General features: G+C 37.9%; 1 protein-coding gene across 21 annotated transcripts in view; it reads right to left on the minus strand.

The window, feature by feature from the left end:
• Positions 1-3,761: 3,761 nt before the first annotated feature.
• The window catches only part of ELAVL2 (ELAV like RNA binding protein 2), a 201,205-nt gene continuing 177,303 nt past the window's right edge, over positions 3,762-27,663 (minus strand). For 16 of the 21 annotated variants that reach the window (XM_019816051.3, XM_045043762.1, XM_045043761.1 and 13 more), the window contains 4 exons: positions 18,921-19,074; positions 15,119-15,344; positions 7,163-7,201; positions 3,762-6,546 (listed from right to left, as the gene is read on the minus strand). In XM_019816051.3, the coding sequence (XP_019671610.1) occupies positions 6,216-6,546; positions 7,163-7,201; positions 15,119-15,344; positions 18,921-19,074 (750 nt within the window). In that variant the 3' untranslated portion in view covers positions 3,762-6,215. Of the gene's footprint in view, positions 6,547-7,162; positions 7,202-11,996; positions 13,412-15,118; positions 15,345-18,920; positions 19,075-27,663 lie in introns of those variants that run through there. The other 5 variants (XM_045043756.1, XM_045043754.1, XM_045043758.1 and 2 more) reach the window with 4 other exon arrangements.

Raw genomic sequence — 27,663 nt, forward strand, 5'->3', positions numbered from 1 at the left:
CAAACCCTCCCCCATTCAAGGGACATTTAAATGGTCTGCGTTTCCTTCCTGTGGCTCTTCATTGAAAGGGAAGGTGTGGCTATTAACTGAGCTTCCAAAAAAACAGAAAGGTAAAAAGCTATCAAACTAAAACTTCATCTTGGAAAGACCTGAGGAATACTTGGATTTTATAATGTTCCCCTCATCTTCTATGAAGGGGATTCTGGAGTGATACGGGTTAAGGAAAACAAACTACAATCCAACATTAAGAGTAAAATGGGTACTATAGTCCTAGAAATAGTATAAAAACCAAAGAAGGATCACTTTACCACCTAAAATCATGGGGTTTGAAAGGTATACACTGTGAGAAATAGACTGGGTCCAGTATTCTGGGGAGATTACTGGGGAAATTTTGTGGAGGGGTGGGGGTTGTTTCTGCATACACTGAACAAAATGCTCGGAATAAATGAAGGTCTCCCTTAAAAAGAAGGCACTATCCTTCCTAGGAACTCCAAAAATCACATATTGTCTGTCATAACAAGTATTTTCAGTGTTATAATAGAAATGGGCAAAGGAATATGACCAAAGTTTTGTTGAGATAGTTTGTATTTCATTATGGACTCAGATTTCTGACTCATCTGAGATTTAACTAGTCCTGGACACAAAAAATATTTAATCAACTCACAGGCCTATACTGAATGATTTAATTACCCAGAAAATACTACCCATAGATAGAAGCTTACCCACATGTCTTTGGTCAGCGTTCTCTTCTTGACTTTCCTCCCCCAATCTCTTTCAAATCCCACTTAATCCCCCAGCTGAATTGCTACTACAGTGTGGCTTCCCATTCCCACCCAACTACCCACCCAACACACACACACACACACACACACACACACACACACACACACACACAGCACTCTTGCTCTTCTTTGTACTGTATAGCTACTTGTAGACGTGGACAAATCTTCTGGAGCACAAGACAGACTGTGTGAGAACAGAGAAGCAGATGTCATCCAAACATTTATGTCTGGCCCTCTGAGACACTGTACATGCTTGGTTGCTAGAAGGTATTTGAAAATGTTAACACCCATGTAAGTATTTCTGGGGGTTAGTATAAACTACTACATCTTAACCTACATCTTTAGGTAAACTAAAAGTAATGTTAATATTGAATCTGAGGCCCCAAGATTGTGATATGTCTTACTTCAAAGGAGAGTAACACCAGTCAGCATACTTTTAATATTCAGGGTATTTTACCATATTAATGCTTTGCACGTTGTCACCCCATATATTATATGTTTAGAGAGGTCAAGAACAACCAGCGAAATTCTTTCATCAACCCAACTCTTCAGATAAACAGTGTCTTATTGTATAAAATAACTTTTATTTTGCTTCAGAAAGGTATGGACAACTTAATGCATATGAGAGCACTTCAGATTCACTCAATAATACTGAAGTTAGATTAAAAATCACACAAATGAGCTAATAATCAAATCTGAGGAAGGAAAAGCAGAATCTAGAAGAAGGGAAAAGCTGGTTCAATTTTGCAAGTTGTAACTGGGCTTATAAAAACTACAGCAAGCTAGCTTGAGACCTGTTCTGGGCTCTCACAGCACTTAGGACATTGCGGTCGTGGCCTTGTGGCTTGTCTGTCTTCCCTTCCAGATGACAGTTTCCAAGAAGTTAACAGCCACATCTTGCTCATTTTTATAGACTGGGGTACAACACACAGTACACAGATAACCAATAAACCTGTGTTCAACAACCAAAAAATCTTGTTTATTTCTATAAGCCAGAATTCTGGAGAGGTGAATTTCAGTAACCCTACATCAACTGGCTGCCTGTATTAAAGGTGTAGATGTTTTTTAATCCTTCCAACTCAAGGGAACTGAGCCCACTTCTGGGAATTTCCAGAGAAAGAATACAAAGAATAGTAGAGAAAAATGAACCATTTGCAGCAATGACTGAGGCTACAAATGCTCTTCAAACAATAATTATGATTTTAGCAATACTGTTTTCTTCTACTGTTTGAGGTTTCAATATAGCAACAGATACAAAGGATCAAAACCAATGCCTCCTAAATATATCTTCTCCCAATAAAAGGTGTATGTATATTGTTCTGGAAGTATATTAAAATTTCAACATATTTAAGATAAATGCATTTTCTTATTTCAAGGTAACCTTTCTGAGCAGGATGTTACAAGCTTCCCCTACATTTTTGATCCTCTTAGAAAGTAAGGGTAGGACTCTTAAAGTAGGTTTATTAAAAAAAAAAACAAAAACAAAAACAAATCAGAAAAGTTAAACTGCTAACACTTTTCCTAAAATCAGACAGATTAATGAAAAATGGGGGTGCTGGGTGGTTCAGTCTGTTGAGCGTCTGTCCTTGACTTAGGTCATGATCTCACGGCTCGTGGGTTTGAGTCCCACATTGGGCTCTGTGCTGACAGCTCAGGGCCTGGAGCCTGCTTCTGCTTCTGTGTCTCCCTCTCTCTCTCTTTCAAAAATAAACATTAAAAAATAAAATAAAATAAAATGTAAAATGATGTTAAGATTAAAAATTTATGTTGGCAACCCTAACACTGAATTGTAATACTCTAGACAATTTGCAAGCATAAGGTGGAAAGGATACTAAGGAAAAAACATTTCTCCTCCAGTATACCAGTAGTCTCATCAACCTCCTTTCCTGAGAATTTTTCCACTATCTGCTCAAATATAAAAGAACTGCTGACATGCAAACCAGTCAAAATACAGATAAGCATACAGGAAGAGAGGGGTGACAGGAGGGTGTTCTGACATCACAAAATTAGAGTATTAAATTCATATAATAAAGAAGGGGGTATGGAGATTTGAGATTAATTGCATGTTGGAAGAAAAGGAATTGTCTTGTCACTCAGCTAATCTCTTGACTACTATATTGTGAATTCAGGACAATTACTCTTAGAATGGCTTTTTACAAAAAAAAAAAAAAAAAACAAAACCCAACCCTGACAGATACAATCAAATCTAAAAGAGCCATTTAGTATACTATTTAGTATACTTTGTAAGGCGGGGGGGAAGTACTTCATTATATCAAATTTTCTTAAGCTCTATAGAAGTAGACTGTTCACATAAAAGATCAGTAAGAAGAATTTATTTTCCTCCACAGATCTGGTAAGGATGTGTTACAAGAACTGAACATGTATGAACAACACAGGGTTGGTACAGTTCAAGATTTGGACACATATGCTACACACATCAGCCTTAACCTAATGAAAACTGAGCTTCTGATTTCTGAGAAGAGTCTCTTGACAATCTGGCACTAGGGCAACAAGAATAACTCTCACACACCAGAAATTAATCCCATGGGTGAATTAAACCTTGCTGGTAGAAGCAGAATAAGTTATCTTCCTTCTCTGGTTTTTCTTTAGCTCACGTAAATACGTGAGGACAATTCCCATTTGTTACAAAAAAAAAAAAAAAGGTGGTGATTATTAAATCAGAGCAACAAAATGATGTCAGCATCCAATCCAATTACCCAAATGTTACCACTGATAGTAGCATGTATTCCTATAAAAATTACTCATTAAGTAATATTTGAAAGCTATCAGAAGTGTCATTCAAAAAAATTTTTTTGCACATTCTACTTCAACTAACATGCTTTTAGAATTCTTACTTTGGATATAACACTGCTTTCAACTAAAGCTCTGAGAGAATCTCTTAACTCTAGAGAGTAAGTTTATCAGCCTGAGCACAGGAGCCCCCAAAATGTGTATAAAGACCTACTCACCACACTGTTCTTTCCCTTCAACTTTGTTTATTGATGTACTGAACATGAAAAAGTACAAAGAATCCAAACACAAAAGAAAACATGTACAGCCTCTTAAATACTCAACAGAATATATTTTCTATTCCAACAGATGTGAATTAAGTCATACTGTACAACTTCAAATAAATACCAGCCTTACATTTTATTAAGTGCTCTGATAAACACTGTAAAGTGAAGCACAATTTGCATGCCCTCTCATCAATGCCTTGGTTTGCTACAGTAGTATAGGAAAGAAGCACGTAGCTGCTGTTTTCCCGTGAGGGAAACCTTATTTTTTTTTTTTTTTAAGTATATACATGTATTTTGTTTTTTAGTTTTTTTTTTTTTTAAACGCAGAAGGTTAACTCTGACAATCTAAATGCACCTAAGGATATGAGAAAGTGCTAAGCCAATTGATTTCTGAATAGCATTGAGTGGGTCAGCATGAAAACTCGCTTATTCACTTTAGCACGCGCCTCACAGTATATGTACTGTACTATACTGAAAAATTTTATAACTACAATTTTTAAATAATAAAAAATAAAATTCAACGCAACCGCAAAGATAATGTACAACTATGTTATGCATAGCACATTGCCTGTTCTAAGGGGAAGCATGTGAGCATCTCAGTTTATACAAAAAGCAGGACGTAACTATATAGTTCTCAGTGCATCCTGATGAAGGCATTTTTGCCTTCAGCTTTTTTGAAAATTTATTATAAGCTAGATGCTAATCAGAAAATATTTTGTATTTTTTAAAATTTCTTTCATACATGGTAAAGACTTATTTTATTATTTCCCCAAATAGTGGTTTAAGCATCATACAAAGTTAAATTTCAGTAGCATACAGATATTTATGATTTTTGTATGAAAAATGTAAGGAAATTTGTTCAAAACCTATGGTTATACTCATTTTTTTTACCACAAACATATTTATAAACGAAAATGTAGCATCACCATAAACAGCTGAAGCTAGACTATCTACAGACAAAATTAGCAACAAATCTGATGCACTGTAAATTCAAGTCCTCAGGACAACGAAAGTGATTAAGCAAGACCTCAAGTAACAATGTTAATGCCATTTACAAAGGAAAAAACTGATACAAAAACATTCAAAACCTGAACATCACTTGGCATGTAAGGGAAAAAAAAAATCAAATTAGCTGAAAGGTTCATAAACACAAGGTCTTATTTACATTACACAAAGCTCAGGTGTTAGCCTTGAACGTAACTTTCAAAATACCTTCAAATATATCCAACTCAGATCACTTTTGCCGATTTGCTGCAGTACAAATCATGTGCAACATCTTTTTTCCTTAAGACAAAACAATTCTTCAAACAATACTGCAAGTACATCACTAAACACCATGAGCTCTATCTGAAGGGATTTCTTTAGGAAGAACAGATTTTTTTTTCCCCCATCTCTTGGTAATTTAAATTTCTTGCCTGCTCTTATATATTCTTTTGTAAATTTTTTTTATTTGTTTCAAAATCACAAATCAATGTGAGCCACCTATCACATAATAACCAGGATGATCAGACGCTCCACTGGTGATTACAAAAATGAAACCAGCAGTGTTTCCCCCATTGATTCTACTCCTTTCATACAAAGATCTCAAAAGTAGTTTTTCTACATCATAAATCTTTCTAAATTTTCCAACCACTGCAAATTTCCTGGTAAATTTTAAAAGCTCACTAGGTGTCATATGAAGAGATTTCTCAAAGTATTCAAGTCAAAATATTTGTTCCAGGACCAGTAAAAAGTTTCTCCAAATTTTCTTTTTTATAAAAATAGATGCTTTTTTTAAACCCACATCAAAGAGGCTCTTATCTCTTTGGCAAGGTACTGCTTTACGAAAAGTTCTCCAGTATTCTTACAATAAGCGTTTATAATGTAGCCCCCCCCTTCCCCAACCCAAATCATAATTACAAAATAAATACTGTTTTTAACTTCATAAATAAAAATGTAAACTTCAAAATACTTTTCTTAGACATAACAGTAATGCTTTAAATGTAAACCAAACACAAAGCTAATTAGGAAAAGAAATAAAAGGGGGAAAAAAAAGACACAACCAACTGAAGAATTACAACACAAAGCCTCAATATTTACTCACAGGTTCAAGGCAGTTATGTAAAAAGAAAAGAAATGTCTTCCCTTAGCTGAAACACTTTAAAAGGTCCACCTTCTTCAAAGAAGGCAATAGAATGCAATGTGACAGGTAAAAACCCTGTACCTCTTGTCCATATTCAAACATAAAAGATATTTAAGAAGTTTTAATTCAAATACTAGCAATAAAAAATCTCACATATTTCTTAGGATGCTAAGTAGTCGTTTTATCCCCATCTCAACACTGACTTACAAAGACATTTACTAATGTATAAAGTTTCTCTTAACTTGCCTTTGTTGTATAGTTTTCATATATAAATGGACTGAGGACAAGAGCTCATTAGGCTTTGTGCGTTTTGTTTGTCTTAAAGGAGACCTGCAGTACTCTGTCTCCCAGACGGTATCCATTGAGGCTAGCTATCGCCATGGCGGCCTCATCATAGTTGGTCATAGTCACAAATCCAAAACCTTTGCATTTATTGGTGTTAAAGTCACGGATGACCTTCACGTTGGTGACCGCTCCAAAAGGCCCAAACATTTGCCACAGGATACTCTCATCTGCGTCAGGAGCCAGGTTGTACACAAAAATACACCACCCTGTTCCTGGGTGCCCAGGTATATTAATTCCAGCCAAACTGGTCATTCCATCAATGGTCATTGGAGAAAACCTACTAAACAAAACAGGAAACACACATACACACGCGCGCGCACACACACGTGCACACACACACGTGCACACACACACACACACACAAATAGAAACAGAGGTTGGTTACAGCAATGGACGTTATTTCTTTTCCCTCTCCCATCCCAAGAGTTTGAGTAAACCTCCCCCCATCAAAAGATACATACAACCACTTGATGTTTCAATCAAGGCTTGCAGTGACATGCTCTTTTGACAAGGCATTAAGTTATGAAATGGCCATTATATGCTATATTGGATAATATGACCCACAATAGCAAAGAAATATATTTAGAATATATTTAGAAGTGGCTTCATGAATTGAGCAGGATTGGGGAGGGGAAGGTACCAACACATACATAAACATGCTATAACGTCGCGATGCAATACACAACAAATAATGGGGTTTTTTAAAGACCGGGGTTATCTATCCAGCAGTATAAAAATATTCCTTCAGTCAACCGTGCTTCAAAAAGCAGCTTTTCATTAGGTTGTACATGCAAAAGAAAACTGAACACAAACTTATGAAGGGGGACACTCCCAAAATCAAAGAAACTAATCAATTATGGGAAGGGATTATGAGTATCATGAACCTCTGTCATTACCTCTTTACTCCATAAGCCATATTGAGCAGATTGTCCAACCTGCAAAACACACATTTAGCAAACTTCAGTTTCTCATTTTCCCCTGGACGTTCAAAAGAGCTGGGTTTGTTATTGCCATCTTCCAAGGGGATATCTGCACATTAATTCTATGTGAAGTCTCAAAACTTTGGGTCTCAAAAGTTGAGAGAATGGGTTCCCACTGGCATTAAGACACTACTTTTCCCAATGGATAGTTTATCACTACAGTGTTTAGTGCCACATAGAGGAAATGCTGGTGGTCATCTGAGCAAACCAGAAAGGAAATGTGGAGGCTGTGGAACAGTTAATCTTTGGGCTCTCACCTACTGCCAGGTAAATTCTAAGTGCTTCACATGCACCTACATGTATTTTACACTGCTGTTAAAAAAAAGAAACAGGCCCCAAATGGAATCGCCTGTGCGGAGCCCCATGTCAGCAAACTAAGACTTGGTATCTACTAGTAGGTTTAAGGATATGAACTTTAATCAGTCAATCTGGAATTACGTGGTCAAATCTAGTGAGGTAATCTGCTGGAAAGACCCTTCCCCCAAAGGAAGGTACCTGGCCTGAAACAATCCACTCTTTGTTAAAAACCTCTCTTTTCCTGTTCCCTTCTGCCTATATAAGCCACCCGTTTTGTATATAAAAGCCTTCCATTTTGTACATCTCCTTGGAGCTCTGTCTGCTAGGTAAAATGCTACTTGATTCATGAATTGTTCAATAAAGCCAATTTCATCTTCACATTTACTCAGCTGAATTTTTTTAGCATTAATTTTCATAGCTCTGTTGGTCCCTGAATATACCAAGGCACACAGATTAAGTGACTTGCCCAAGACCACAGGGCTAGTAAATGGTGGCACCAATATTCTAGGATTTCCCTTCAATCTCCCAATTCTGAAGGACTCTCATTTCTTACAAAGTGGTGTTTTACAGGCAGAAAGAACCTTACAGACAGTATCAGCTAAGTCTGTCATTTCTCAACGTGCTCAACGAAAGACCAGAGAAAGGCAACAGACTCATTGCTCCAGCAGGCAAGAGGGCAAAGAGTTCAGACCCTGAGACTGATGCCTATTTTGATTCTGCCACAGGAACTGTAGCCCCACTCAAGGTGTAAGAAGCCAGGTAGAAACAAACCAACCAACTTGAGCTTCCCTTAATATTTTTAAAACTCAATAGTTGGGGGTGGGTAGGTACTCTTTAAAACTCCCCATCCCTTTCCTATTTCAAAACTTAAGTTGATTTTATAATACTTGATTTTTCTTGTCAGTTTTAAACGGACCACTCTCATGTTTGAATTTCCAGAATGCATACCAATTAATTATATGTGTTCAGAGGATGTAGGCATAACTTAACTCACTATAGACAGAACCACCTTCAACTGCTGCAATGTTCAATACTGTCCAAAGTAAGATCGTGAGGCAGGGGGAACAATTTTTTTTTTCCTTCTTATAACACCTATGAAAGGTTAAGTCTGAAAAATGACTCAACATTATTGTCTAACCTGTGGCCTCAAATGAGTCTAGGGCACACATGAGAAAGCAATTCCCTTTTGTTTTATAAAAGCCAAGAAAACATCTCTTTCTAGTCTTTTAGAACTGGAAAAAGAACCTTTATACATTCCTGTTCCCAATCACCCCAGGGCATTTTGTGTGTTTCGTGAAAACAGAAAGAAGTAACTGAGCTGATGCAGTGCAAAGTGTAAGGGAAGAGAACAAATCACAATGACAAAAGACCTTCATCTGTGTGTGTAGGTCCTGTCCCAATACCCTCTCAGGAGCAGGGACATGTTCATTCCCCACTGTGCCACTGTGCATAAACACAGGCCTGGATCGCTGCAGGTTTACAACTATCTGGTGATAAATAAAGCAATAAGGTTACCAATACTATCCTTAACTACTTAATCCAGAATGAAAACTATCAGGAGGGCTGCTTGGGGAGCCTATTTGTATATGCAAGGAAAAAGCACATGTGTGGAAAGAGTACATAGGTGGGAAGGCTTTGCTTTCTGCAGAGGTGATAGTCATGCCTTTATACTCCAAAAAGGGAAGGCCACCAACACCAGATATAAAGATGCATACAAATTAGTATCACCAACCCTCAAGTAATATGATACAAATAATTTCATGCAATTGCTAGAATGATCAATGAAGAATGCACTTGGCAGAGGATACCTATAGAAAAGAAGAGCATATTGAAGTCTCCTTCCAAAGTGCTGAAGGGGCCAGACGCAGAGACACCTTATTGATTCAAAGTAGTGTTATGTCGTCTCTGCCAGCCCAGGTAGGGACTGTTACGCTCTGCCACTATCAGTTCAGTATACCAACCCACAACCTGAAGTCCAGAAATGCAATCTTCTAAGCAAATTTTCAGTATTTTCAAGACAGGGTAGAAACCAAAACTGCCCCAGAAGTGAATTACAGGTTTTAGAGAATCCAAGGATTCCCCATGCAGGAGTTCTAGGCCTTTACACTAGGATCTCGGAGGGCTCTCTCAGTGGGCCTCATATTTGCCCCACCTGTGAAATCCTAGGACACACTGTGATCCTGACCACTTATTTCTTTACTTACACTTTGAGGAAAAATTCAGTCCTTTGGAACTTAAGCCAAGTTCTTGGTCAACCCCCACTGGCCCCCTCCCACCATCTCCCTCCTCCATCCTCTCCCACATCGTCCTCTCCCACATCCTCCATTCACAAGGAGAGCGAAGAGGAACATGGGATCTAAGAAACAGGACCTAGGCAATGCTGAAAACTCCAGCCTGCATGCAACAGTTGGTGCCACACACCCACTATTTCTCATGGGAGTTGGGAGTAATCAGTGGGCACTTCACGTGGGCACTGTGCACCCCAAATCTTGTTTGTAGCAGTTGGGAGACTGTAAGCTAGGCATCTTCTCTTGTAATTGCCTAGTTTACCGGTCAGTCAGACACATGACCACTATTTTACTCTCCAGAATTATACATCTTTGCTGGTATGTCCAGAGCCCAAGGGCAGACATCTTTTAATAGGTGCTCATTTAAAAACAGAAGCCTATTTTTAATGGAGACCTAACAAGTTAGTAGCCTCCAGAATGACCCAGATGGGTGTGAATAATGATTAACTACAGTCTGACAAGAAAATATTAAAATGCCCATTAAAAATATGCTTTTAACTTTAAAAGTATTCTTGGGGCACCTGGCTGGCTCAGTTGGAGGAAAATGGGACTCTTGATCTCAGGGTCTTATAAAAATTACTTACATAAATAAACTTAAAACCAATATCCTTTACTCAAATTTAACTGAGGCACTGCACCCAGTACCCTTGCTCAGTCCCCATACTTTCCTGAGGGAAGACTGAGTAGTCCTCAAAAGGGACAGTGACACTCTTCCTTTGTTCTTTAGCTTGGACATAATCCACTTTACAAATAACACATTAAGTGGATTTGGAGGATTAGATAGGGAAACCTAGCTTTAATTAAAATAACCCTTGAAGAAGATGTAGCTTCAGAAAGATTTCTATACAAATCCTCATCATCAGAGTGAGGATGACACCAGTAAGGGAAGCACAAGTAAACAAAAACAGGGAGAGCAGATTATTTCTCCTACTCTTAGTACAAAGTACATTATGAGGTTACACACAAGATAACCCAACGTGTCTCACTTTCATGAAATCAGACATGAAGTTCAAAATTACCAAGATAATTTTATGAATCTTGCTTTAAAGGCATATTTATTATTAAAATACTGGGTAAATGAAATGTATAGTAAGTCAGCATGATAATAAGACATTTAATATATTGTTTCATCTTTATTTCCTGTGTTTGACTAGTGTTTATGAGTTAATGAATGTAATAGCAGAAGCCCATGTTCATATAATTTATAAAAACATATACTGGGGATACAGGTACAAACATTTTTCTATCAGTACAAATACAACTCATACGAGGCCATGTTTTGAACAGAACCCTATATTAGATAGAGCATTCTAATTTCAAAACTAGAGGTTTTTAAGTAGAGAACAGAAAGAAGACATCTGCTTAGCTTCCAAGAAAATTGGCCGACAAGACTACAGGAAGGCCTATACAAGTAAAAGGGGAAATGTGACTTTAATTAAAGTCAGAAATAAAAATATAGAGAGATTACTAGTGGTTAAGAAAGTGACACTATGAAGTCTACAAACTGGTTCTCAAAACCTCTCCAAAGCACTTGCCCAGATCTGCTCTGAAGTTAAACCACAAGATCATCAACTTATCCCCTTGTCCAATTAGATGGCATCATCTATCCTCTACAAGAAAAAAAAAATTACTCAGGAGGACTGATACCAGTTTATTCCAAAAGGAAATCATGGTAGTGCCATCAGCACTTGCCTTAAATGCAACACGAGTGCTGATTTAAATGGCTACTTTACAAATGCATAAAGGCTTATAGAAGCAGGCACACAGGCCATTAGACTAGATCACATTCAATAAAATTAAAGCTGCTCCACAAGAAGAGAGATGAAATATTTGGCTGAAAGCTTAATTCGGACATGGTGTCCCAAAAACATACTTAAGGGGCTTGAATTATACTATGTTTCCAAATAAATAAGGATGGTTTTATTTTGAAGACTGTAGTCAATTAAATGAGCACTTGCTCACGTTAAAATAATTCTCTAACTATTCATATGGGTTAACTGGGTCATAAACGTCACAAGCCCACTTTTAAACTTAACCCTGGGGCGCCTGGGTGGCTCAGTCCGTTAAACATTCAACTTCAGCTCAGGTCATGATCTCATGGTTTGTGGGTTTGAGCCCCACATCGGGTTCTGTGCTGACAGCTCAGAGCCTGGAGCCCATTTCAGATTCTGTGCCTCCCTCTCTCTCTGCCCCTCCCCACTCATTCTCTGTCTCTCAAAAATAAACGTTTAAAAAAATTTTTTTTAATAAAAATAAACTTAACCTTTATGGCATGGGTTTTAATTTTCCTGACCTTAAAAGATATGGTGCATTTCATGAATATTAAAAATATCCTTGACTATTGTTATACTTATAACTTGTATCTTCCAATCTCTCTCAACTCCCAAGGTACTATGACAACATAAAAAACAGAAATTTTCTAAGTGTCTGCTGGAAGGTGATAAACTGAAGGCTATGAGCATTAGGACACAGACGTTAGGAAGAAAGTATTTCTGTAATGATCTAGATTTGAACAAGAGAAGAACAAAATACTAGCAAAACAAGCAAGTCCTTAATTCCACGGTCTTTATGAAGAGAAGATTCAATGTTAATTCAACTGGGGGGGGGGGGGGGTAGTCAAGGTAATGACAACCAAGTTCTTAAAATACTCAAGAAAAGCAACCAAACACACATCAGGTTAAACCTGAACCCTAGGGATAGGACTCCCGATTTCTTCTAACACTCAGTCTAGACCAAATGCTTTCACTGAGCTCAAAGACTAGTTCATAACTTATTATCTAGACAGAGATTATGGGAGGAAAAGATCATAGGGCGGTAGAGACTAGAGTCAATAAAAATCCTGGACAATAAAAATCACCCTCAATTTCTAAAACCGAGTTTTCCCTATAACAGACAATTCTCATTCCCCTTTTTTCAGAATTTCTTTTTCTAGGAGTCAGGGAAAGGAAGAATTTCAAGTTGGTAACATATGGAATAAAAAGATAAAAGCAAAGGATGGGCAGAAATATATTTAGCAAGATAATAAATTTGACCATCATAACATCCTGGAAAGCTTTACAGAACCACAAGTAAGAAGCAGAGAACATGCAGGGAGTGGGCTGGGTGGGGCTGTGAGCAGATACAGTAGTCATCAGCCTAGTCTCGGGAGTCCCCTGCATGCCTGGCCATTTCAGTAATCAGGCATTCTCCTGAAGATCCTGTCATCTCAGTCCTCTTGCCCAATCTTCCTCAGAATTCAATCTTGACTCTCAGAACAGAGTTTTACTTAATAACTGCCATAAAACAAATCGAGAGCTTAAATTGGAAAACACCAGAAATAACCAACAATTTAAAACGAAAACAGCTTTCTATTAACATCAAACATTTTATTTTATTTTCACAGGGTTGAAATCAACCTGTAAGTCTCAAAGAACCTTCCTCTCTGTAAGCTCAAAACTCTTTTCTAGGCCCCAAAGAGCTCTGAAGTCAACTGGATGGGCTGTCCAGGAAACACCTCTAAAATCCCTCAAATGTGTCTGTGCAACATTTCCAGAAAGTATTATTTGCTTTAAGATGCCACAGAGGAAACCCACAGGCAGAGCTAAAAAAAAAAAAAAATGGTTTTATGAGATTTCTTTCTCCACAAGGGCAAGCATCCAGCTGCTTCGCGCACCTCTCCCTGAAGCCATGGCCACTATCATCCACCAAAGTCAAAGGTACCAGGTGTGCTTTCTGACAATGCTTTTTTTTTTTTTTTAACCTTGCCAAGTTAAAACAGAGAGTGAAAAAAAGGCTCAATCGACTGGGTACCCAGTCATCCAGTTCCAAATGGAGCCTTTTGATAGTACCACCTCTACTCCCAGGGCAAAAGCTACCCTAAGTAGGAAGTGACCATACTGTTTATGGCAAATTTCCTTCTCACACCTCAGGTGACACAAGTATTTTTTTAAAAGCAGATATCTGACCGATTTTATCTCCACTCTTTTCAGTACTCTCAATACCCCAAAGAAAAAAAACGCATGTGATTTAAGTTCAAAAACATAACTCTTCATTAAGCTACATTTGTGATCCTATTTTTAGTAATTAACTATTCTACCCCTGCAAGGGAAGAAAGAAAACTGATATGCACTTGGGATTAAAAAGAAAAAAAATTAGCATGGGGTTAGATGGAATTATGGCTGCAGTATACCATATGGCCAAAAGGATATTAAAAAAATGTTCTGGGGAAAAAAAAAAAAAACTGGGTGACTTTGCTTATGAAACCAGAAGTTCTTTGTGCTGTGTTTAAAGTCTTAAAGTCACTGTTCTCACATGCAGATTAGAGATGTTTTTAAAATGACTCTTGATTTGATTGTTATCCCAAGTTTAAAATAAAACTTGAAAAACTGAAATATTTATGCTTGTCTACAAGATAGAATGCCTTCTTTGGGCTGAAGATGCAGAGTCATTCTATGGACTATACAGGGGTCTGAAAACTACCACCCACAGGCCAAATCCAGACTGCCATCTGTTTCTGTATAGCCCAGGAGTGAAAAATGGCTTTTACATTTTTAAAGAGTTGTTAAAAAAAAAAAAAAGTATGCAACAGAAACCATGACCCATAAAGTCTAGAGTATTTACTATGTGGTCCTTTACAGAGGAGGCTTGCCAACCCCTACAATACAAGAAATAAAATTTTAAAAGGTGAGGGGAATCCATTTGTAGAAACAATGTTTTCACATAGGTTATATATCCTTAGTGGTGTACATATTATAAAGCAAAGTAACTGAAAGAGCTTGACCTAAAAGCTGAAATACAGGAATAAAATCTTATCAAGAAAAAAACTAAAAAGGAGAAATCAGAAGTACTGGAAACAGAAACAACCCAGCATTCTGCCGGTCGGAGTTTATAACCTTGCACTATGGATGTCTGGGGCTATATGATTTGTTGCTGTTGGAGGCTATACTGTGTACTGAAGGATGGATGTTCAGCAGCATCCCTGACCTCTACCCATTAGATGCCAGTACCACACTGCACCCAAGTCATGTCCACACAAATGTCGCCAGACACTGCCAAATGTCCCCTGAGGGGCAAAATTACTCCCCAGTTGAGAATCACTAGTACAGCTTATCGTCCCTTTTTGTTACCACCTTTAATATTAGCATAAGACACTGCACCTCAAATAGGTTTTCTCTGTGCCCGTAAGAAAAAGAAAGAAAACAACAACAACAGAACAGCAAAGCAAGAGATCCTATCAATAAAAGTACTGCACAGTGAACCTGAGAGTTCTGAGTTTAGTAGCTGGGCATAAGAACCAGACCAGACTTACCTAAAACGCTGTGCCTGCTGAGCTAGTGGTCCTGGATACCTTCTGTTTGGAGACTGGTACAGCTGGGAAAGGATGGCCTGATTGGTTTTTTGGCTTGGATTATTAGCAAACTTTACAGTGATTGGCTCTGTGGCACCAGGCGGTTTCTGGCCATTTAGGCCTTTGATAGCTTCTTCTGCCTCAATTCGCTTGTCAAATCGAATAAAACCTACACCCCTTGATATGCCTATTGGTAAATTTGGGTAAGGATTTGGGAAAGAGGGAGCAGAAGGAGAAGGGAAGGAGAGAAGAAAGGATAAATTAATTTCTCCTTAAAAACACGTTTTCACCTACATATAACATCTGCCACAAAATAACAGGAGGAGGAGAGTTTTACCTTACCTCTGTAGCAATTCAGTCTAGAATCACAATTTTGTATTTTTTTAATGATGTCATCTACACAATCTGAATACCCATTATCACCTGCCTACCAATAAGCCAAGAAAAACAGCACACCAGTATGCCCATGTTCTCCCTACCTGCTGTCTTCTCTCCGCTCCCCCCCCATATGCTGACGTTCTTTAATAATGTCAACAACAACATGCTTGAGCTCCAGTTCTCTTATGCTGTTGGATAAGCAGCTCAGAAATGAAGGGCACAGTAGCTTCCTTTCTTGTAAGAAGAACAGAACCAGGCATTTGCTAAAAATGCTACAAAGCTATGCTAAAAATATATTACAGGGGTAGAAAGATATTACATCCAACTTTTTAATAATAAAATTCTACTTAATATTACATAGGACACTGGCCCTTTAAGAAAGTGTCCAAAGAGGGTTTTCTCGTTCCTGGAAACTTCCCCCACAGCTTTTAACTATTATAAGCTGAAAAAGGGATAAAAGAGGACCTACATTTTTAAATAAATAAAATAGAAATAAAGTCTCAAAGCTTTCTGGCTTTAGCAGTATTACTCCAATGGAAATGCCATTCTCTGTCTCATGTTCTTCCCACTCTGACAGACAAGAATAGGAAAGCAGAGGGATGGCCAAATACCTGTCCAGCTTCTGAAAAATGGCAGACAAAAACCCAACCCATTCCATTTAATTAGCTTAAATGGGCTAGCTGAGGTCAACCCATAGCCGGCCATCTGGAGATAAAACAGTAGCAGGGAAATACTTTTTGGGCAAGCAAATTGGTACTAGACATACCAGCTTGGGAAAGATAGCTAGACGAGTCTAGAATGAGAGGTTATTGAGACAGGTTGAGAAAATGTACTAGACCATCACGATTTACAGGAACCTTAAAAAGGAATGAAGTTCTACTTGCTTTGTAATTAATACTGTGTAAATTCAATGGCTTAGAATTTTATTCTAAGTGGATAGGCATTTCTTCCATATACACTTATGTCAGCCCATACCACTTTTCCTTGCTGATTTAGGAAAGGAATCAGTTGCACATTACCACCTGATGGCTGAATAACAAAATTGCAGGGTTTTATTTTTCATTTCAGATAAAGTGAATAATTTCACCTTGAAAGCCGTAAGTATGAAGATACAATGGTGAAATGACAGCAAATATATTCTTCACTAGCATGAAGAATTAATAACCCCCAAGAACTTAACTATTCCACGAGGAAAGCATAAGATGAGCAATGCAATAGCCTCTACACAGACTGAGTCATCTCAAGCTGAGGTCCTCAAACTTGAGCATGCACCAGAATAACCCAAAGGGCTTGATACAATGCCCATCCTCAGAGTTTTATTCATTAGGTGCTGGATGGAACCCAGAAATCTGCATTTCTAGTAAAGTTCCAGGAGGATGCTGATGCTGCAGGGGTGGGACCACACTTAAGAACCAATGACTAACCCCAGAAGGGATGAAGTAAGTCTCCTTGGGAGCCAATGTACTCAGGATGGATTTGCACCTAAGGAGATGGGCATTCTATAGCAGAAGTGAAATCTACTCTCAATTCACCAAGTCCTCATTAAGAATAATTTAAAAAGTTTGGGGCGCCTGGGTGGCACAGTCGGTTAAGCGTCCGACTTCAGCCAGGTCACGATCTCGCGGTCCGTGAGTTCGAGCCCCGCGTCGGGCTCTGGGCTGATGGCTCAGAGCCTGGAGCCTGTTTCTGATTCTGTGTCTCCCTCTCTCTCTGCCCCTCCCCCGTTCATGCTCTGTCTCTCTCTGTCCCAAAAATAAACATTGAAAAAAAAAATTAAAAAAAAAAAAAGAATAATTTAAAAAGCATAAATGATATGAACAAATAAAAGGGCATTTCTATTGCTTTAAGCCAATTTATCTGGATTGCTAAACCTCGATTTCTCTTTTCCTGGTTAGCAGTCTGTGTGATACAGCACAGAATGAAAGAACATGTAAGAAAGATTATAAAACACAGTCATCATGAAAAGACCTTATTTTTACCTTCCTTCCCTAAATTTTCTTCACAAAGCACAACCTATTAGCCATTCTCCCAAGCATATGTGTATGAAGGTAGATCTCTCTCTACCCAAAACTCTAAGTGTGGTGCCTCCTATGGATGAGCCCAATTAACAGTACAGAAGAGCGTAACATGGGCTGCTTCCACTCAAACTCACATCAACTCAACTGAGCTTCACTTGAAGAAATAAAAACTTGGCCTGATTTTATTCTGTAGTTAATCTAGTGCTTCCTTTTTTTTTTTTTTTTTTAAAGATTAGAACAGAAATGATATAGAAACTAAAACAACAACAGAACAGATCAATGAAACCAGAAGCTAGTTCTTTGAAAATATCAACAAAACTGATTAACCTCTAGCCAGACTCATTAAAACAAGAGAGAGGCTCCAATAAACAAAATGAGAAATGAAAGAGGAGAAATAACAGACACCACAGAAACACAAAGCATTATGAGGATGTCCACTGCTTACTTTAAAAAGACAACAGACGTTGTAATACATAATGAATCTCTTCCGGTGGTATTATGACAGAGAGAGAAAAGGAGAAGGAAAACCAGAAAAGTAAAAGAGAGGAAAGAAAAGGAAGAAACATGAAGAATATTAAAGAGGAAAATCTGTCTACATTTTCCCCCAAGCCTTAATGTGACTGCTTGAGTATATGGCCTTAAGGTTAATTTTCCCCCCTCCTTATCATGTTGCTCTATTTTCAATATGTTTTTAAAAAATAAACATTATTTTCATAATAGAAAATTACCATTTATTTTTAAAATCTGTAATCAAATCAGTATTGCTTTTCTTAAAGGCTTTGGCAAAAGAGCTCCCTTACCAACAAAAGTTTTAATACACCTATCAGTCCTCTCATTTCAGTTCGTCAAAAGATACACCAGGCATAAAATATTTTAACATTCAAAAAGTCAACCTTTTACACATGCCCATACAATCCAGCATGGACCTGGAAACCAGCCTGAACAGCTAGTGCGGACATGGTGTCATCCTCCCCTAGAGAACTAGTTGCATTCTGCTGTATTAAACTATGCTTTTTACAAAAAAAACAAGACAGATTAGGAAGAGTACTTTATGGAGAATGGGGGCTTTTTTCACGCAGCAGCTTAGAAATGAGGATTATTATCATCTACAAATTTATTACATGCCATAAAACAGGCTTCGAACCTGCCCCTTCAGGGTGGAAATGACTCAAGCTCGCTCACTTCACTCCACAATCTATTTTTATCCATGCATATTTATGAACAATTCCAGCAGAAAATTGCATTTTCTGGTCCACATATACCTTTGATATGTTCTAGAGGCAAGACTGCTGTACAGAAAGGCAAAATATTTCACGATCTGCCACTCAGAAAGTGTCAAAGACTGTGTAGAGCAGCTGCCGACTTACCAGTGACCTGGTCAACAAGAATACGAGAAGTAATGATGCGTCCATATTGTGAAAAAAGCTGCTCCAACTCCTTCTGGGTCATTGTTTTCGGAAGTCCACTGACATACAAATTCGCATCTCTGATAGAAGCTGAACTTGGGCGAGCATAGGAAACCTGGGAAAGGAAAATGAAATTAAGCATCTACACACACTCAGTTACCTCCCTTCAGAAACTCAACGACTGCCTAAAGTTAGTCAGCAGCTTTTCCGTATGGAGCACATAACAAACACGGATGTTAAAAATAAGTCCTGCGTTAACCATTTTACTCCTTTCTGGAGAAATGATCAAGAAATAGAAAATGCCATTCCCCCAGGAGGAGAAAAGAGATCACATTTATCCCTAGGTTTGCAGGTTTTCAAAACAAACCAGTGGTGCACATAGCACAGTACTACTTAGGGTAACAGGATGTCCTCACTGGGGCCAACCCCCTAAGCTACAGATGTAGGCTGAATCGAGTAATTCAGTTCAAGAACTCTAAATTCATCCAACACATTTTTGTGACCTGTTTTTGAGTCTCTCCCATCTCTGCAGGCGATGGTACAAAGTTTCTAAAAATTTACCATATTATCACTAAGTATGCCTTTTTGATTCATTTCAAAATAGCATTTTATCATCCCTAAACTTCCGGACATTTAAGTATGTGAACAAGCTATATCTCTAGCCATTCCTTGTCTATTGTCTTCTTGTCCACAAGTGTCTGTAACATTTATTTTCCAAAAGGTCTTAAGTCCCTTTTATTGGCTTTAACTACCATTTTATGTATCCTTTCAAAAAGCTTCTAAGATATAATGTTCAAAATTCTACAAGGATAGAAGACAAAATAAGTCTGCCTGTATTTGTTGATAATCAACATTCTTCATGTAAGCTCCATGCACTAAGGAACTACCTCTCACTCTTATCACTGTTATCCTCAGTATCTTGGCATATGATAGATGCTAGAACATTTGCTGAGTAAAACCAATCTAATAACCAGTGATCCTGTGGGCCCTGAGCAAGCTTCCTAGACCACAAGATTTAAGGGACAGTTCATGCAGTCATCGAGAGCTTGCCCAAAACATAATCGACAGCTCTTTGCCTACACCTATCTCTGCCAATTTTCAGACAGCTCTGAATCTCATATGCTATTCCTGACCACATTCCCTCTGGTTTAATTCTAAGCTTTTTTGGACTACCTAACTACAAGGTCACAATATAGCCTTCATCTTCCAGACCATTCATAAAAATGGCCAATGGGTCTAACTCATATTGATTTGCTCAGGTACTGTAACATGGTAACTTCTGCTTGCTACTTTCATCTGTAAGTATCCACCTTTAAACTAGTCCACTGCTCATTTCAAAAACAAAAGTAAACAAAACAAAACAAAAAAAAGAGGTCTTCAATTTCAACAAGCTCTTGGTATTTTCAAACATATTCTCCATGGTTTAAATTATGCCCACAGTGTTATCACCATTTCCTTTTCGGCTTTTCACAAAAAAAGTAAGCCAGATTTATATTACTTTATAAAAAGGTCTTGCTATCTTTCATCCCTGCCCCACTAGTGTTAACATTTAATACTCTTATCTTTTATTCAACAAGTTTGCTCATTAACAAGTGAAAACACACCTCTTGGTCCACAGGCTATATTTGAAGTTGCATGAACACTGTCCTATACTACAGACACAAGGAATTTGGAAGAGTGGTGGAGTGCTGAGAGATAATTATGCACGTGCACTTTTTCTCTATGCCTCACCACTTAAGAATGAAGATTGAGGAACTTAAATGTAAGTGAAAAATATGAAGGAAAATTCCAAGTGATCAACAAAATAATTCAAGTGGAACCTAGTCTTGGGATTGCTATAAACTGAAGGAGAAAAAAAAGGAAAAAAAAAAAAAAAAGCAAATGAATTACAGATACCCTCAGTAATATGAAAACAATGAATATCCCACTTCTTTTCTAAAGCCCAATTCTCAATTAACAGCTACAAATCCCACCACTTAAACTCTTGCTTTCGGAGACTGAGAACTCTCAGCAAGGCAGCTGTAGTCTGCTCAGGATCATGTGACTAAAGCATTCCCTTTAGGAAGAGCCACTTCCCACGGGCAGCAGAGTAAGCATATGTACATTCTCTCTCCCAAGGACTGATGAAGGAGGCCATGGAGGCAGACAGCCACTCCAGGAGCTCAAGCAAGGCGTGAGGCAGTATAATGGTAGTTTTAGGTGATGGCTTTCCAACCAGTGTGCCTGGGCTCGAAACTACATTCAATTCATTAAGGCTCTGGGAACTCGTGCAAATTTAAGTCTATTACCACGTGACCGTACCTCCATTGTATGATTAGGAATCTTAATAATTTCTAATGTACACAGAATTCTTCGCACAGAACCTAAAAACCTAGGTGACTATAAACATTATTTACCTCTACATGCATCTGAGAAAGACACAGACCATTAAAACTGAGAGTAACCTGAGTCCATTACTGTGTTCCAGAATAATTTACTCAGGCAGTGACATTTACTGCTCTGTGCATTTCGGAGGAGTGTGGGTGGAGTGTTTTAAAAGTTATCCTAAAATATATTTAGGAAAACGGGTTTATATTTAGTGCTTATATAAAAGCTTTGAAAACATACTTGGGTCAGTTATGTTATCTGCTTTTGTTTTTCTTCAATGTCCGGTCTCAAGTTCACACTGCTGCTTTAATTTCTAGCCTGTATTGACTAGATTTTATTTTCTGTATTCTTGATGCTCTAGCATCTGGGGCCTGGATCCTGAAGACTGCCCCTCCCAGAGATAACTACTTCTTGGAGATAGTAAATGACTCTCCTGTGAGCCTGCCTTTGATATATAAACAAACCAATCCCACAACTTTTCTCATGTATCAAATTCTCACACACCAAGCCTATATTCCCCACCCTAAATCACCCCAGGGCTGGGTGTCTGACAACTAGAAACTCCCCACCCCCAATCTAGAGCCCTCCAAAATTATTCAAGCTATCCAATGCTAAACTCAGCATACCTAACCCGCCTCACTCACCCTTTCCTTCCCACTGGGAATTTCAATAAAGGCTCTGGACCATACTCTGCCTTCATCTCTCTGCCTCCTGATCATCCTTGATGCTTCCCCATGTGGCCCTACATGTCATGGAAAACAGGGCTGTTTCCTTTTAAGTCTGAGAGAAAGAAAGAGAGGGAGGGAGGGAGGGAGGGAGGGAGGGAGGGAGAACACACAAGCGAGCAAGCAGGTGAGGGGAAGAGAGAGAGGTAGAGAAAGAATCCCAAGCAGGCTCTGTGCTGTCAGACCAGTGCCTGAGGCAGGGCTTGATCTCACAAACCCCAAGATCATGACCTGAGCCAGTCAGATGCTTAACTGAGCCAACTAGGCCCCTGTTTCTAAAGATCTGTAACTATAAACTTCTTCCTTCTAACAATAATGTCCATGTCAGCATATCCTACCATAACTGATTAAAACAAATCCAAGGTACATTTTTAGAACACAGCCACATTAAAAGGACTCCTAGAAGCAACAGTAAATCTCCTCATGAGTATTTTTTTTAGTAACTTTCTCAAAAAACTGGTTCCAGTCCCAGGACAGAGATGAACTACCACGTATAAACTCATGGTAGTAACAAATATTTCCATTTAACTTATACTTAGGGACTTACGAGACTTTACCACGTGCAAAATAGAGTGTTTTGTCTGTGGTAGGTAGAGCACACATTAGTATTTTATAGCTGGGCAAATAGTATAGACAAGGTAAGTAACATATCACTGGATCCAAACTCTGAACACGGGATCCTTGTATCCTTGTCCAATTTTCTTTCTACAATTTACTACAGTAACTTTTGTTCTTAAAGTTTGGAGGAATTAAATCAATCTGGGTCGTTTCTCACACTAACACACACACACACACACAGTGAAACTGAGCTAAGGCAGCAGAAAACAGGATGCCACCAGATATTAAAGTTATATCAAAGTTATTTTATTTCATCTTTCATTAATATGTTCTCTAAAAAGTAACTTCTAGCAAGAAAGAATGAGTGGCCACAGATTGAGACTCACTGGAGAAACTTCACATGATACTTAGGATTTTTACGTTTGTTTATTACTTTCTGAGAATGTGATTAAATGAGCAATGTATCCCCCCTCTACCCCTCATGAACTTCCAAGAAATAAAAGTGTAATGAAGGGCAACCGTCCTTCACCCAGACCAATGTGTCATGTCTTGCCCCTACACCTGTTTCTTACGATTTGCAGGCCCTTCTCCTGCTCTATCAAGGATGTCACTGTCAGTAACATCCTCCCTTCCAAGAAAAGCAAAATATTTCTTCTTCTATCTCAAAGGATTATAAACAGAATGTACTTAGATCAAAGTAGGAAGAAGACTCTGCCAGTAGGATAAATTTTGTACCTGGTAATTATCAGCAACCTTCTCCATTCTGATTTTTCTGGATGTGGAGCCTGCACTGGTGCCTTGAATAATGCTCACCTACAGGAACTCTTGGTCTATCATAAGCCTCAAAGTATTAAGTCTATTTTTACGGTCCTTCAAGGTTAATACCCCTTGGAGAAGACCCAAGAAATGGCTTTGTCTTATGGCAAATTATGTATTAGAAATACTTCAATATAATAGCCCTGCAGCATATGATCCACCGGAGTCAAAATAGATTCTTCTTTCACCAACTGCAAGCTCTTCTCCAATCTACATTCACTGGATTAACAGAATGAGTTTGGACTTTAAATTTTCACTGCCATTTAAACAGGTGAATATTTAATGCCTGAGGAGCAAGGTTATGAAATGTCAAAACTACTAAGTGAAGGATCTAATTTAAGAGGCAGCCAGAGAGTCTGCAATTTAAATATTTAAAGATGATACAGAGAGTACAACACTGAACACCAATCTACTCCAAAGATAGCAATTTAAAACTCAGGTTTATTCTGGAATTTCTCACAACCCTACAAGTGATATAATAAACAAAGACAAGCAATACTGAGATTACATGAGGGGAAGTAAGGAAAGCAGTTAGAAGTACCAGGCAAATAAATGCTCTAGCCAATGGCTTCTCAAATTGTTCTTCGTAAATGAGATCACACCGGACAAAATAGAGATAAAAATAGATTTATCAAAGTAATTAGGTCTTGAAAATGGAATAGTTTGAAACACAATATATTCCTTGTAATTAAAAACTCATTTATTCATCAGCAACTAAAACTAATTATACATTAAACATTCAAGGACAAGTAACACATATACTAAGAATAGGCTATCAAAACACAAGTTAATCAAAATACACAGAATTAAAAGGAATGAAGATATCTATGGATAAGAATTAGCACTTCATTACATGTACATAGTAGAGTTTAAAATCTCACTACATCACGTTCAATAGTAAGTCCATCAAAATGCCTTTGCCCAAAAAACACAACTGCTCTCATTTCTCTTAGACTCATCAACAAAAGATCAGTGACAGTGGACATTAATACCAACAGATTAAAGAGATAAGGTCTATAAATGAACAAAGCAATTCCTTCTTTATCAAACTAAGGACATTTGAAAAATCTCCCACTGGCAAGATCAGCATTGAACAACTTCTATCATTTGTCAATTACTGACCCAGGACTATCAACATTAAACCTGAAAATTAGATGCTTGCCACTTCAGACTTTTTTGAAAAGCTCTGTTCATTCTCTTCAGCTGGGAGGAATAGATAAGATCATGGTTGTGCCTATTTAAAATGAGAATTAATTGCTGTTCATATCAAAAAGCTGAGTCTTGATAGGGCTGTCTGAAAAGTGACACTATCACTAAATAAAAGCTCTGGTTCTGGTAGGCAGTAGCAAAGGTCCTGTGACAGCATTAAGGCTTTACAGACAGGTGGTTACACCAGAGCCTCCAAAGAGCTGAGAAGTACACAGAAGAATGTGATCTCCAATCACAATTCAGGCCAGAGACCTCAAAATGCATCCAAAAGGAGGAACTATACTTTTATCTGCTTCTAAATGCAAAACCCCACCAGGAACGAGTCTCGAAAACACATCAAGGCATATACATATCACAGTGTAAGTTTTTTAAGGGCCAGCATGTTTCACAAAGGGTGGCAAATGAGTAAACCTGAGAGAACAAAGCATACAGAAATAAGTCCATAAGAAATTAAAGATTAGCTGTAGAAAAGGTGTTAGAGTTCAAAGCAACAATCACCCCTAGCAGGAAGGCTTTAGAAAGGGGTATTATAGATTAGGGGAGTTACCTTTAATAGGTATTCCAAAACATGGAATTTAGAAAACTCCATTGGTGGAAAATACAGATGAAACCTCTGCTTTAAGTCTCATAAAGATTGTTTTAATTCAAACAACACCAGGAAACACATTTGATTGTGTTACTCTCAGCTTCAAATCCCTCAGGGACTCCTTAATGCTTTAAGATTAATTTCAAATTTCTTAGTCCTTTACGCTTAGGGCACTGACTCCCTTTCTATATAAACACTCACAACCTTCAGTAGTTTTCCAAACCTTCCTCTCTCTTACTTCCCAGTGTGAGTATAACCTGCACCTCCCACTCAACTAAATGTGAGTCACTTCAGACTCTACAATGGCATCACGAGTGCCTAACATCCACTCTCATCCACCTTCAATTGTCTGAGTTAGTACCTTTACCAGTACCCACATGCCTGGTTTCTCATCCACACTGAAGAAACCAAGATAAACTCATCTCTTATCCTCTCTTACAACTGCCTTACGTCCTTGAAATAAGAAACCTTGTCTTTATCCTATTTTGCACACCCTGGTACCTGCCACACATTACCGTAATGAAGAGGATTTATAATCACAAAGTGGAGAAACTTCATTTTGGAAATCTTATGTAAAAAGTTAAGAAGGGCCATAATCTACTTCGTAAATAAAGCAAAAATCATATATGATGGCACTCTGTTCATAGACTAGACTGTAGATGCCATTAAACATGTCAAGAATGAAGTGTCATTTCACAAACTGGGGATTCAAATCTCCAGAGGCAATAAAATCTTTGACAGAATAATATGTTGCTGGGGGGAAAGGTCTTAATATTGGAACAAAAAGGAAACAGATCATTTGGCCCAATTTCTTTTTATTTAGGAAGGAGGGAGACTGAGGCACACAAAAATGAAGTGATTTGTCCAAAGATGCAGAGCAAAAGAGTGTAGGATTCACAGGCCTTGACCCTTCATCAAGAGATTTTCCAATACACCACTGCCTGAGACACAATCTGAAATCATACAGGTTTCTAGCAAAATGACAATTATTGGGAGGATGATGAGACATATACAAGGAAAAAGATATATGCAAGAAGGTAAGAACTTTAGCTCAGCAAAAAGGTTTCTTCTATACACGTAAGAAAATCCAAAATACATCAAAATGGGTCTAGTCCATAGGACACTTACTATACTTCTTCTACTAGTATAATGCCTGAGAACTATTTAGGAGATGTCTGACAAAAAGCTAAGGGGAGAGAGGTGGGGAGAGGGGAGGACAGTTGAAGAGGAGAAAAAAAAATATCAAACTAAGAAACTTGAAACTATTGCTTTATACCAAGTTAAAACTTACCTAGAATAGAATATTTTAGGTATTAAACATGCGTTTAAAAAACATTATGTATCATTTAACAGAAAGGGAAAATAGCAACTGGGTGTATTATACTAGAGAGACTACCTAGCTTTACATCATTTCCAAGTTTTAATGCAACATTAAATAAAATTCAAAGCAGTTGACTCTTATACCCAACTTAAAATTGGACCAAAGAATAAATAATGTCCTAAGAGTTTAAGTGATCACATACGACATTATTAAAAACAATAGAAAAAAAGCACACTAGTTCTAAGTATCCTATTAAGCAACTAATCATAAACTGGACACTTGAAAAATTAGATTTCCTTTTACATACATCTTAAACTCAGCATCTGAAAACTACACTGAGCATAGTCTATTAAATACTACCCACATCTGTCTCATCCAACATTTATCAATTAAATGAGGGTCCAAGCAGACTGTCCTGACAGACATCTTTATATTTTATTGAAGTACAGTTTTATTAAAGTATCAAAGTATTTACTAAACCATCAAAGTTTTTAGCAGATCACATCTGCCCTTCTATTGTCGCTTCTGCCTGGCTACAGAACCCCGTTGGTTCAACAAGGACTCTCACGCTGGTAAAGGTAAATAGGGAACCCATGGTAAAGCATTCCTGAAATGCAACTTAAGCCAACAACGTCTTTCAAATTCCTAAGGATCTGTGCATGTAAAGAATCTAACAAAAAATAAATAAATAAATAAATAAGAAAACAAATAGAGTAAGTGGTAAATGTGGCATCCAAAGGGGGTTGAGGATTAAACTGGATCTACAATTGCAGTGGTGGTCAATCAGTCATCCCAAGGTCTAAGCAAGAATCTGCCAATCAAACTGTTCCATATTCCATTCCATACCTTCACTTAGCCCGTTAAAATTTTAGTAAGTGATTACCCTAAAGTGGCTTGGAAAAAAAAAGAAAAGAAAAGAGATGGGAGTTTCAGCTATAACCACCAGAGTTCATTCCTAACCTCTCTGCACTGGGAAGTTTTCAAGAGTGGCTAGGAAAAGCAGACTCCCTTATTTTCAACATTAAAAAATGAGAAATGAGCCTGTATTTATTTGTCCACATATCTTTAGAAGTAAGGGGTACCTGGCTGGCTCAGGTGGTAGAGCATGGGACCCTTGATCTC

The sequence above is a fragment of the Felis catus genome, chromosome D4 (genome assembly GCF_018350175.1).
Source record: "Felis catus isolate Fca126 chromosome D4, F.catus_Fca126_mat1.0, whole genome shotgun sequence".
In the NCBI taxonomy this organism is placed as follows: Eukaryota; Metazoa; Chordata; class Mammalia; order Carnivora; family Felidae; genus Felis; species Felis catus.